This window comes from Calonectris borealis, chromosome 2 (genome assembly GCF_964195595.1).
Source record: "Calonectris borealis chromosome 2, bCalBor7.hap1.2, whole genome shotgun sequence".
Taxonomy (NCBI): domain Eukaryota; kingdom Metazoa; phylum Chordata; class Aves; order Procellariiformes; family Procellariidae; genus Calonectris; species Calonectris borealis.
In genome coordinates, this window is record NC_134313.1 from 171,585,560 (window position 1) to 171,598,921 (window position 13,362).

Here is a 13,362-nt window from a genome sequence, read left to right on the forward strand (position 1 = left end):
TGAGAACGCGAAAGACTGCAAGAGCAGCCAAAACTGGCCTGAGTGGACCTTTGATCCAGCCCAGTATCCCGCCTTCACTTGCCATAACACATACCTAGAGAAGAGTACAAACACAGGCAAATACAGTTCTTCTCCCAAATACTTGCCCAACCTGCAGCCATTTGCAGTTCAAGGAATTGTATACAGTATTATCTTTGCTGGCTGATTTTAAAGTGTTTATGCTGTCTTAACATCTTATAATATTTAACATCCAGTTTGGTTATGGGAATGGAATAGGAAATATCTTTTCATTTTAATGTGGGAAGAGATGTAAAAGTGTGGAATAGAAATATTTATTGAAGATTACTGCTGTTTCTACAAACTTACTAGACATCTCATTAGGTCCTGGGTCCAGTACCCCGCGAACCAGCTGGAAAGGTTGTATCACAGCCGTAGTATATGCTTTATCTTGAGGGCTGCGTAGGCCAGCTCCCTGCTTCATCATGTGCCCAGGACTTCATGAACTGACTGTGCAGGAACTTGGAGGTAAAGGGCTGAAACTATGTTCTGGGTCCAGAATTTTTAATTGTCTGTAGTACAGCACGATTCATTTCCTCTGTGTGGAAGGAACTGAGGAATCTTTTCTTCTGTGTGGGACAGGATAAAAGCATTGGGGTGTTTTGTTGCGTCCAAAGATTTGTCTTCACTGTGGGGAGGAAGTATTGCCTAGCTGTCTTTATTCTGCAAGCTGTCTGGCAACTCCTTGACGTTTCCAGGGCAATGCTTGCTCTTCGTGCTTCGCTCTTAAAAATGTTCATGTTCTTTTATTATTCTGCTGATACTAAGACTTTGTGAAAGAATACAAGCAGTTAAAAATATAGTGGTTCAGCTAAAGCCGAACAGAGTTTTTGGCTCCACGGTTTCTGCTTCTTCAAAGTGTCAGTCCTGCTGTAAATAGAGGAGGTGTTCTAGCATCTCAAAACAAACAAACAAATAAATAAGGTTGAAAGAGACATTTCTTCGATAGTCTCGATCAGTCTAAATACAGAAGGCAGGAATTGTTCCTCTTCAGGTAGGAGAAGAAAAATATTAAGAAAGGGATGACAAAAAACTGTAAAATGTATGAGCAGTATGGAGAAGGTGCATAGGGAGTGCCTGCCCACTGCGGCTCCAGCTATGCCAGAAGATGGCATCCAACGAAGCCAGCAGATGGCAGGTCCGACATGAGCAGAAGGAGGTACTTCTTCACACACTGCCTGTTGAGGTTCTGGAATGCCATGCCTCAGGCTGTTGTAGGTACTAAAGGGCAACAACTTTCGAACGCTGTCAGAGACACAGCACTAGGATAGATGGACTGTTGGGATGACCTTGTGCGATAGTTCTTACGTCCTTGCAGAACATAGTGAACAGGTGTAGGCCTGGTGTCTCTCACATAGGTGTTTGTGCCTTACACCAAATTAAAACTGTAGACTTCTGATTCTAAAGCAAAACTGGAGTACCAACTAGCTTTTGATTCCTATAGAACAGAAGTATTCTAACAGTTAAATATTTTAGTTATGCAGGTGAAAGCTAGAGTGAATATCGTATAAGTAGACAAGGCAGTCCAGTAGATTTGTTATAATTACTTACAGTTCCTTTCTTTTATGGTTTGCCTGTATGTTATTCCCAATTAAGAACCGACTTTTTCATGTAAGGGTGTACTTGCCCATTTCTAAGCTTAGATCGTTAGGTCTTCCTCCTAACCTACCTCATATCACCTCCTCTGCTAACTTCTCTGGAAAAGGGAAAATAAAAAGGGGGGTTGTTAATAGAACTAATGTAGTTTAGCTAATGTATTAAAACACCAATAAAAGTTGGCAAGATCGTAAGTTGACACCTCATAGCTGGTCATGTTGAAACTTTGACGTGAAGGTGAATTTCACCTCCGCCAAGAAGAGGTGTTGACAAAGGTTGACTTCCTAAATGGCAGTTTTTACTTAAAATGGGTAACACTTGCTTTTAAAAAATCAACATGAACACGCACCCTTTATTTTTTGTCTAGAGACACCCAGCACGTTTTTAGTTTAAAGAGGACAAATTTACTGTCCTTTGCATTGCCGAGAGCAGTGGCTCCCAGGCTGCTTGTAGCTAAGCCTCACTTGGAAAAAAGCAGCCGTGATTCGGGCCTTGTGGGTCCAGCTGGGGTCTTCCAGAGCTCATTAGCTTTAGTTGGGTGCTCCAGCTTTTCAGTCATACGCTTGTGCCACGCCACCGAGACCTGCCCCGCTAGCTGGGAACTACTGTCTGAGGGATGACTCCTTTGAGCGCATCTCTCTAAGGGCTGGGAAGGCGTCGGTGTTACTGCTCTGGAACGCAGCAGGCTCTTGCTTCCAGTGCTTGGATGTTCCTTGCTTCCTTCTCAGATCCGGGAGCTGGTTCCTGAGTCCCAGGCCTACATGGACCTGTTGGCCTTTGAACGCAAACTAGACCAGACCATTATGCGGAAGCGTGTGGATATTCAGGAAGCGCTGAAGAGGCCAATGAAGGTATGTCATGAAAAATTTGTAGATTGAATTAGGGGGAAAAAAAATCCTTGTGTAAAATGGTGGAATGATCTTTCCAGTAAAAGTCCTGTTGACAGAGATATTTTGAAACAGGTCAGACAAAGCTCCTAAGAATAAGCAGCTGGGGAGCAGCATGCATGGAAAAGTGGTGGAGAAAATTCTGTGGATATTACCAGCTCTAGCTTCTGAAAGCCTTTAATAAGGGGAATAATAGCTTCTGGATAAATAAACACTGGGTTTGAAACTTTGTATTAGAAGGATTAAAAAGAAGAAAATAAGAGATTAGAGGGGTGCGCTGAAGAGATGTATTAAATTTCCTATTAGAATTCAGTCAAAAGCTAAACTTGTGGAATAACAGAACATATAATAGGAAGAATTACTGACAGAAAAAAATGTTAAAGATCCTGCAAAAATGTACACATGTACATAGTCTGTAACAGGATGATTCATGTAAGAAAAGAATGGATGACATTTTCTGCAATTTCTGTTAGATCAAGTCCAGCACTTCACTGTTCGTAATATCCTACTGACACTGTCTTTTCCTAAGTTTTCTGAGTCTATTCAACTGAATCATGGAAAAGTTTAGGTAGGAGGAAACTCTGGAAGTCATCTACTTCAACCTCCTGCTCAAAACAGGGTTGTCAAGGCCTTGTTGAGTTCTGGAAATCTCTAAGGATGGAGGTTTTACAGCCTTTTCAGGCAATCTGTTCCAATGTTTGGCCGCTGTCTTTGTGAAGGATTTCTTTTCATGTCTTATTTAAGTTCTTGTGACTGTATTGAATGCTCATGCTCATTCATATAGTAAATCCTGTAGTATGAATCGTTTCGTAGCTGTATGTCTACCGTGAAGTAAAGCTGTCATTCTTGTCTGTACCGCAGTAATGAGTATCAGCCCAACTAAGATCAAGATTCCATTCTGTTTGTCACTGTACAGGTATCTGATAAGGTGTGGAAGGCTTTGACCTCTGATGTTTTTCCAACTGATATATATGAAACAGAAAAAATAACAGAAAAAATTAAGTTCCATTAACATACCTATTCTGTAGATAGGAAACCGAAGTGTGGATGGTTTAAATCACAAGTTTGTAGTCAAAAAATGTTGTATGTAGTGGATCGTACTCTCAGAAGGAATAATTTGTCTTAGCTTCTTAATGTGGGTAGAACACCATTATTTTAACCCAGCTAGGAATTTGGCCGTGTTTAAAAGTAATTGAAGACTTAGACTCGCATTCATAAATCCGCAGGAGGATGATTATTCTGTGGCAAACTCTTGAACTAGGGAATTGACCAGCACCTGAGGTTCCAGCTCTAAGCTCTACCATGGAGACATTCCGGGCCTGTGATGGGAAGAGCACAGGAGGCACAACACTCCACAGAAACTGTAGACAGAAAATTCTGTTTCCGTCTAGGGCTCAGCAAACACATTTTAAATATCAGTTACTCAGCTAGTTAACATCTAAGGAATGATCAAACAGATGTTTGTCAAATTCATGTCTAGACTTAGCGTGTAGCAGCTGTGAAATTCAAGACCTGTCAAAATAGAGCTAAGCCTAGATAAATTTGGGTTGTTCTGATGTTGAGTATTCTCATTTTATTATAGTTGGAGCATTGGTAAAGCAATAAAAGTTATCTCTGCATTTCCATCTCTTATTAAAGCTCTTGCAATTTTGAAATAATTGCCTTAAAACAGTGGTTCCCAAACTGGGATTGTAATCCTGGGAAAAATTTAAATTTGTCTGAGGTGTGGGATAATATGTAGGGAATATGCAGGACTGCTCAGAATTATCAGTTGTAATTGCAGTTTTCGTGTTGGCCACAGTGATTGATCTGTAGCTAGAAACAGTCTTGGGGAACCACAGGTTTATGGTCTAGTGTTGCTCAGGCTGTTTTTTTCTGTCTGACGACTAATTATTCTGGAGAAATTGTAGGGGAAAATGTTTCAAACGCTTTTGCTTGAGGACAGTGCATAAAATACTCCGGGCCTGTTGGTCCTGCTCGGATCTTCTGTGAACAGCCGCGCTGCCGAAGGAGGCGGCAGCTGTGGGCTGCGCAGCCAGCAAGGGGGCCCTGGGCTTGGGCGGGTGGCTGAAGGGGGGCGGCCCTCACCACCTGCCAGCTCCCCCCACCGCTGCCAGCCACCCCGCTCAGCTGCCGGCTTGTCCGGCCGGGATCCTGCCGTGTCTTTTTTCTGGCATCGGCTGCCGGTGTGCTCTCTCCTCCTCCTCTGTCAGTCGGTCAGTCAGTTCTTGGACGGCATCTGTCGTGGGAGCCTCAGAATTTCTCGTCCACAGAGCAGCATTTGCTGCATGCCACTCGTCGCGAGTCCTTGCACTGACTTTATGGAAGACCCACCCCCTCACGCGCTCGGAATTCCAGAAGGGACTTTTAGGAGGGAGCCAGGCAAACAGGGCTGTTTGACTGGAGGTACAGATTTAGCAAGCTCCATGGCCTGAAGGAAACAGAAACCACATGGCTCAACTCCAGATGAGCAGATGTCATTAAAGAAGAATGCATTACTGAAGATCTGGACAGCAGGGGCCACGGTGGACTGTGGGAGTGGGATTTATTTGGTTAAGTATAGACATCTACATTGTATTTATTTATATGTAAGCTAGTCACTCTGGACTCCCTTCATAGTCAAGAGTCAGTGTAGGCAATGGAGTTCAGGGCACAGTTCTTCTCATACAGACGTAGATATTTAAAAGAATATAGATAAATCATGCCCTAAAAAGTGCCTGTTTCTCTCCATTGTCTAAGCCTGAGATAACTAGTCAGTTGTGGATGTAAACATAATTTTAAGACCGAGATGATTCTCATCCCAAGGCTTGAATCACCTGGCTGAAAGACGGGCATCTAGTGACCCAGACAAGCTTGGCTCCTGCTCCACACCCTGGCACCACAGGCAATAATTTGGTCTCACCCAATCCAGGGACTGTCACTTTTTCACAGTGAAGTGGTGTGAGACATTGAGTTTACCAGACCTGTGTGTAGTTGCAGTTCCTCAAACTAAACGATCTACTCCCAGGTTCTCCATTTTTAGGTTAAAGAAGAGCAGTAGTGTCTGAATAGTCACAATGTCTCTCTCCCTGGTTTTGTAAATTGAGATTCTTTCCCCACTGTCGTGGTTTAACCCCAGCCGGCAGCTAAGGACCACACACCAACCATATGTCATATGCTATGGAACAGCCCTATGGTCATTGGGGTCAGCTGTCCTGGCCGTGTCCCCTCCTAGCTTCTTGTGCACCCCCAGCCTGCTCGCCGGTGGGGTGGGGTGAGGAGCAGAAGAGGCCTTGACTCTGTGTAAGCCCTGCTTAGCAGGAACAAAACATCCCTGGGTTATCAACGCTGTTTCCAGCACAAATCCAAAACACAGCCCCATACAGGCTACTATGAAGAAAATTAACTCTATCCCAGCCAAAACCAGCACAGCCGCTTTCAGGTTTTAAGATGACTGAGGAATTGCTATCGGATTGTGGGAGACGGGAATTTGTATTTTTCCTGGAACACTAAGGTTTCTGCCTGCCCTCTCAGGTAAGACTGCGGCTTTTTGCTCACTATGCCTTGCATCCGCAGCATCGCACACCTGAGTTCTGCGGTTCTGTCGTTCTAAGCGACTCTCATCTTTTCCGTGTACTGAGTTCTAAACCTCGAGCATCCAAGGGATGTTCTTAGGGGCAGAAGAACAAATAATTTGTGGAGATTTTTGTGTCATACTCTGAACCCTACTGTCATTGAGCTCCTGGAATCAAACTTGCACTCACTTCAGTCAACAAATGCAGTAGGTATCATTTACCCAACTTGAGCAAAGCATTTTATTCATTCTTCGTGGGATATTATGGAGAAAGAGGTGGGGATTACTAAAGAAAATTTAAGGTAACTGAGAGCAGTGGCAGCTCTATCACTTTTTAGCTGTTGTAGATTCCCCTCTCAGCACATGAGCAGTGTAATTCCTTTTCTGTGATTGTCATGTTGGTCTTGGTGCTGGCTGGGATTAATTGGAGGAATTTCTGCTAAAAAATAGTTGCTAATTGATTTGAAACATCATTAAAGGTGAGGTTTATTATTTTGATAACAATCTTATACTTACTGTGATGTGACTGAGAGAAAAAAATCTTAGGTCAATAGCTCAGTAACTAGAATTTGCTGCGGCAACAGAGAAGTTCTAGTGTTGCTGCAGAAGACCCTAGTGACATGTCACCTGATTGTTAAAGCTGGAATACAGTGTCATCGATGCTCAAAATGAACAGTTCAAACTAGAATGATCATGTGAAAAAAAGAGCCTCTGGAACAACCTAGGGAAAGGAAGATTCACCTTGTGAATGTCACTCGGCTTTTATATGCAAACACAAAAAAAAATTGGGAGGGACTGGGAGGGGCTGCCTTTTTGGTAGAGGGGAAGAAAAGTATCGACATTTAGGCTGAAGGACAATTTAGGGACAACAAGAACAAATGGGGAAAAGGTGACTGAATAAATGTTAGGCTTGAAATTAGAAAGAGGTTGTAATAGTCAGAGAAGCAAAATTCCTTCAAATCAAGGAGAGGAAACAAAGATTTCATTTTTGAAATTGTATCTTCATGGGTTCTGAAAAGCATTACATGGTACAGACCTGACTATTGCTGCCAGCTCAGTGACCCTAGGGCCCACCAAGCACTACAGTGGTTTTGATAAGATATTTTAAAGCTCTTCAGGGGAAATGTCCACACAAGCCATTTAATGTAGAAATATGTTGAAAGCAAAACAGAATTTATGGCAATTTCAATTTAAACAAAACAATTTATTGAGGGAATTTTATTAGGAATTTTCTCATTGTCCTGGTTTCAGCTGGGATAGGGTTACATTTCTTCCTAGTGCTGTGTTTTGTATTTAGTAGGAGGAGAGTGTTGATAACACACCGATGTTTTAGCTGTTGCTGAGTGCCCTCCTAGTCCAAGGACAGCTCCCGTGCCTACTGACTGAGCTAGGTGCACAAGGTGGGAGGGAACACAGCCAGGACAGCCAGCCCAGCTGGCCAATGGGGTATTCCATACCATGTGACGTCATGCTCAGTATATGAAGGGTAGGCGTGATCCAGGAAGTGCCGATCGCTACTTGGCTATCGGCCAGCGCGGGTGGTGAGCAATTGCATTGTGCATCACTCATTTTGTATATTTTATCATTATCATTATTATTTTCCCTTTTTCTGTTCTATTAAACTGTCTTTATCTCAACCCATGAGTTTTTCTCACTCTTACCCTTCCGATTCTCTCCCCGTCCCGCTGGGGGTGGGGGGAGTGAGTGAGCGGCTGCGTGGTATTTGGCTGCCTGCCGGGTTAAACCACGACACTCATCTTTAATCATCAGCCATAAAATCTACAAAATAAAAAAAAGCCAAATAGCTTACAGTTTCCCTAGTGGGAGAAGATCAGCCCGGCGACAGATATATCCTCTGATTAGTATGCAATTATACAGTGGGAGAGTTGGGTCATGGCTTGTGGTTGTCTTACCGTCCTTGGCCTTAACGTGTATTGATCTGCAGTCACCCAATCTTTGAGGGTCTCCTCAGAGTCAGTGGGCTTTAGGTGAGTCCACCTCCTTTTGGACATCCCTGAACTTGGCCCTAGGAGTTCCCAGGTTGTCTCCTCTAGACTGATCTGGGGGTTCTTACACATGTTATTATTGAGAGGACTGAGTTGCCAGTGGGACCACACGGATGTGTTACTGCGTCACTGGTTGGCTTGTTGCCTGGATAGTTACTCGCTGTCAGAGGCTGTGCCCGCAGCCTTACCGTGCCACACTGCTTTTAACTAGTTAGGACTGAATCAAGCCACTGGGCAAAAAGTTCCTCAGCCTCGACACAAACAGGCAAAGTACGTGTGCATTCTTAACCCATCACAAACTAGCTTAAGTATTTGATGAGAGTGTGGTTAAATCTTGCATAATCACCCTCCCTCTCCCACATGCAGTGGCAACAGGAATTATGAGGCTGGTGTGGATCAGTGTCCTTACTAATAGTGGCCAGTAACAGGATCACAGATTGGTTGAGGTTGGAAGGAACCTCTGGAGGTCGTCTTGTCCAACCTCACTGCTCAAGCAGGGCCACCTAGAGCTGGTTGCCCAGCACCATGTCCAGATGGTCTTTGAACATCTCCAAGGTGGGAGACTCCACAACCTCTCTGGGTGATGTGTTCCAGCGCTAAATACTTCACAGGAAGGTGCCAGAAACCCTTCCAACTGTAGGTAAGAGTTCCACCTAAATTCCAGTAATCAGAGATCAGTTTATATTAAGACACAGAAAGTTCTGACATCTTTTAAAATTCTCATATATTGAGATGACTGGATATTCCTGGATCTGTACATAATATAGCCACTCCAGCCCCCTTCCCTGTTTTTGGGGGTTTGGGGTTTGTTTGGTTTTTTTTAAAGAGCTTTTGGCTTTGGTCCAACAGCTGGTAGTTCAAAAATAGACCAATTGGGACTGATTAATGTGCATATTTATGACCACTAGAGCAAGATATCAGAGATGTAATAGATTTTTCATTATGTCAAGTCTTTAAGTCAACACTGGATGTCCTTTAAAAAGAGCTGCCCTGTTTGATGAATGATTAGCGCCTGTCCTGTGCAGGAAATTGAACTGGACAATAAAGTCTCTTCTGGCTTAAAAACCTGCAAATTTTAAATCTATGTTCTGTGACAATGAGTTCTATGGGTTAACTATGGTTCATTATGCTTTGTGTAGCATACATGACATATTTCCATTGATCAGGTTTCAATTTATGGTCTTGTGGCATAATTTTATGTGTTCTGCTTTTTGCATTGTGAGATAAGGAAAACGCAAACGCCTAATCTCCTTCTTTAGATCAGCCAATATTCTAAATATGTCTTTCAGTTTCTTTAATGTTTTCTTTTCTTAGGTAAGAAATTCAGTCCTCCCAATCATTGTAGAGAAAGAATTTTTCAGTGCACCTAGCTATTCTTACCACCGATCAGTATACACCTCCCGATTCTCTTCCTGAGAGAGTATAGTATACAACTGCGAAATAAGCTGCTATAACTGATTTTATAGACTGTTGTGCATACTATTCTCTGTTTTATTCCTCTATAACATTTGTCCGACTTTTTTGGAGATTTTTTTTTACTGAAGTTTTTATAGAACTGTCTAAGGGTGTTTTTCATGTGTTGGTGCAATTTTGAACTCAGTAAATATTGGATAGTTCCTTTTACTATTCGTGATACGTGCATATTCTACCAAGTCACTGGTTTTCCTGCTTTGGGTTGGCCATTTTTAAGTTCTTGTTCATCTTTTGTTGTCATGAGTTACCTAACTAATTTTGTTTCTTCTACAAATTTTGACGTATCTGTTTGCTGCTACTCTGGGTGAGCGATACCTCTATATTCCAGTTCTGATATGGACACTCTCTGCTTCATCTGATTCTTTTATAATGCTCAGGCTTGAACACTTGTTATTAGTGGTCATTGTTCTTTTTGTCTCCTGATTTCTAGTCTCCATGCTTCATGTTCCACTGGTTTTTTTGCTTCCTAAAAAGTTTTTGTGAGACCACGAAACGGTTACTCTGTATGCAAAGACATAAACACAGATTTTAACCTTTCCTGTGCATAAAGCACGAGGTTTTTATGCTGTGTTGAGGTACGTAGAAATCCACCCTTAAGGTGTGCATAGAGAGCTCTTAACACAATACTATTCATAGGATCGGCAGCCTTCAGTCAGCAATAGACTATCTGCTGATAACTTAATTTGTTTGAAATCCCAAGCGCAACTTCCCTGAAAGTGTCCTGGAGGTCTTGTGTCCTGCCTGAGAGTTCACTGAAGGAAACTTTAACTTCAGCAGTCAATGGAGATTTATCTTGGGGATATCTCACAGATCTCGGTATCTTCAGGTGCTTAGTTTCCGATTTGACTTTTTAGGGATTTAATGCTAATGGAAACTGAAAAAAATGTGGCACTATAAACCAGAGGTAGTTTTCTGAAGGATTTGATGTATTTCCTGCATTTCACTCATCTACTTCAACTTAAAGCTATATTGATTTGTGTGAAGATGACATTGAAGAACTTGGAGAGAGAAAAAGCTGCAGTTCTGCTGCTCCAGCATTTCTGTCAGCCTCCTGTTTAGATCCGTTTCATTCCGCATGAGCTCTCCTGCCATTTGTGCTGCTGTCGTAGCTGAGACCTTTGCAGTAGTTCATCGCTGACATGACCAATCTTCTGTCACATATGCTTCTTTTTTCCTTTTCTTTTTCTCAAGGAGAAATTGTAAGTGAAATTCAGTGCTTTTTGGGGAAGGCTTTTCTTTTTAATATGACTGCTATTTCAAGTTCATTTTGCTGAAGACAAGTCAAAGGTGCCTGTTAAAGATGTCTATCTAACACTTAGAGAATAAGCAGATTAAGCGTTTATTGATTTTTGGACAAGAGGTTTTTGATTCACGACACTGATCAAGTCTCCGTGAAGTTCCCCCCTGTTGAGCTTTGCCTTTGTGGGCGGTAAAGTTTCAGTGTGTCCGAAGAGATGAAATGTGGTGCTTTCTTCTTGCCCTAGAGCTGTAGGTTTTCTCTTTAGTGTTTGCTCCAAGCTACTGAGAATCCTACCAGTAAAAAACAAGGCCACAGGTTTTGGTTGGTTGCTTTCCTGTTCTCTGAGAAGCCACCATACAGAGAGGAGAACAGATTTTAGATCTGTGCTATAATGTGCATTGCTAAGAAATTTGCAGAATTTGTTGAAGGGTAATGGCTTCTTGCCCAAGTATATTGCACTGCTGTATTTAAGCTGCAAAGTAACCAAGTTGCACATAACTGGTGTTGTATCATTTCATGACGGAGTTGCTCAACTGGAGATGGAAGAATACCTCACTCTCGGAGCCTTCTGGGTATGAACTTGACATTATTGTGGAAGCCAGGAGTTCCGATAAGTGAACTGAGTGCAGTGATTTTGGGTGTGTGTCTTCAGCCAAGGAGACTTTATGGTCTGTATAGTGTCTGTAAAACCCCAGCCAGCGCCATTTTGATGTTCTTCCTCCTTGAGCTCAGTTTTGACTACCTATATCATCTCTGAGCTGACATCTTGCGAGACTAGACGTCCTTATGATACCAGTATAGCTGTGAGTGCTTAAGTTGTTACTCACTGGGTAGATCCCTCAGGAAGGATTCAGACTATACTCTTGGATCTCTGCCAGGATCTTGCTTCATCAGGTGGGATGGTAGTGTCTCACAGGTGACAGGAGAAAAGCCATGGTAGAGGAGAAGGAGCCTGCTGGTCCAAAGATGATGTTCATTTGTAGAGCTATGGTTCTGATGTTTTGCTAGAGATTTCTAAATGTGTTTTCTTTAAATGCCACTGCTCAGAGTATGTATTACCACTGTTGGTGATAAGTGTATGTAGGGCAAGTTCAAGTGCCATTGTCTAGCTCCTGGAACTGGAAGATAAGTCAGCCTCCCAGAACGTCTTGGCTCCTTTTATGAGGAGCCAGGGGCTGGCAACACTAGACATGTGTAAGGAAGAGGTGGTAGTGGGAATTCTGGGAAGGGCAGAAAGGAGGAAAAAATGGAGCAGCAGCTCGTAAGGGAACACACAGGAGGTGGACGTGTTGGCAGCAGCTTCAGAAAGGTTCCTGGGTCAGTACAGTGCTGTACAGAGGAGGACATGTTTGGCTGTTCAAGCGGTGTTCATGGCCAAATGCCTTTCTCACAATTTTTTTAGACTGCTGACCAGAACGCCTTTGGCAGATCTGGCTGACGCTGCAGATCAGGTCTAGGGTTACTGGCTATGGTAACTGTGACGGCTGACAGTTTGCAGCTGGCTGCGTGGGTTCCCTTTGAAGGGTGGTGGCTCAGCTGTAGGAAGGAAGGCTGGTGTCTGTCATGTCCTGAAGTGCTCTTGGCCTGGTAGGGCCTCAGAAGGAGGGGGCGGTTGTGCCCGCCGGAGGCGATCTGCAGCTGGGTAGGGCAGGCAGTGAGGCAAAAAGGATGAGGGATTGCCTCGTGGAGTAAGAAGCTGGAAGAAAAAGCAGAAATTTGGGGGTCTCCTGAGAGAAGGCAATAGCACAAACACGGTTGGATCGTAAGGAATAAAAAGAGAGGATTCTCTGTGTCTCCCCAGAAATGAGTTTTCTGCAACCCAGGGAACCACTGAGTTGCTGGAATAACAGCAAGCCTGAAGAAATGAAACATTTTCAAGGTCATGTGAACAGAGAAAATTTTGTTTACAAAACCTTTTTTTTTGTTTTATTTATTCCATTTTACCTGGCAAATGTGAGTTTTCCTTCTTTATGTTCCCTTATTCTGCTCTGTGTTCTAATAAAGATTTTTATTAGCTTTAAAGCCCATTTGGTGTTGGCGTCCTCTTGCAGCTGTGCAGTGGCCCTGTTTGATTTCATGGACGTTTGTTATGAGTCAGAAGCAAGGATCCTTCTGTGGTTGCATTTGGGAGATAATCACTGCCTTAATAGTGCTGGAAATTTGCAGTACCTTTTGGGCCAAAATGTGAAGACACCCCCCAGGGTGCGGGTTACGCACTTTGCGTGTTGGATGGAATGTCTTTGCTGAGCAGAGACTGAAGGCTCAGCATTCCGCAGTACTTACAAGTTGTCAGTGGTGTCTGTAGCATATTGGAGTCAAAGGCTAAATGGTTTTCGATCTAAAATCGAGATACGTAGAAAGTAGGACAAAAGGTAACTTTGGAGGTAGCCATTACTTAGGATTTTTATTCATAATTATTCTAAGTTCCTTTCTGACGACAACGTGGAAGAAGCGGGCTGATTTATAGGGGTTACGGTGAGGAAAGGATTAAATTTGAGAAGGAGAATTCGTTGTGTAGAAGAAGACACTGTAAACTGAAGAGAGAGATGT

At 43.0% G+C, this 13,362-nt stretch overlaps 1 protein-coding gene across 5 annotated transcripts in view; it reads left to right on the forward strand.

Annotated features, from left to right (window-relative positions):
* Nucleotides 1-13,362, forward strand: part of SMARCD3 (SWI/SNF related BAF chromatin remodeling complex subunit D3) — a 115,539-nt gene that overhangs the window by 74,153 nt on the left and 28,024 nt on the right. For all 5 annotated transcript variants that reach the window (XM_075144501.1, XM_075144500.1, XM_075144502.1 and 2 more), the window contains one exon: nt 2,382-2,504. In XM_075144501.1, the coding sequence (XP_075000602.1) occupies nt 2,382-2,504 (123 nt within the window). The remainder of the gene's footprint in view (nt 1-2,381; nt 2,505-13,362) is intronic.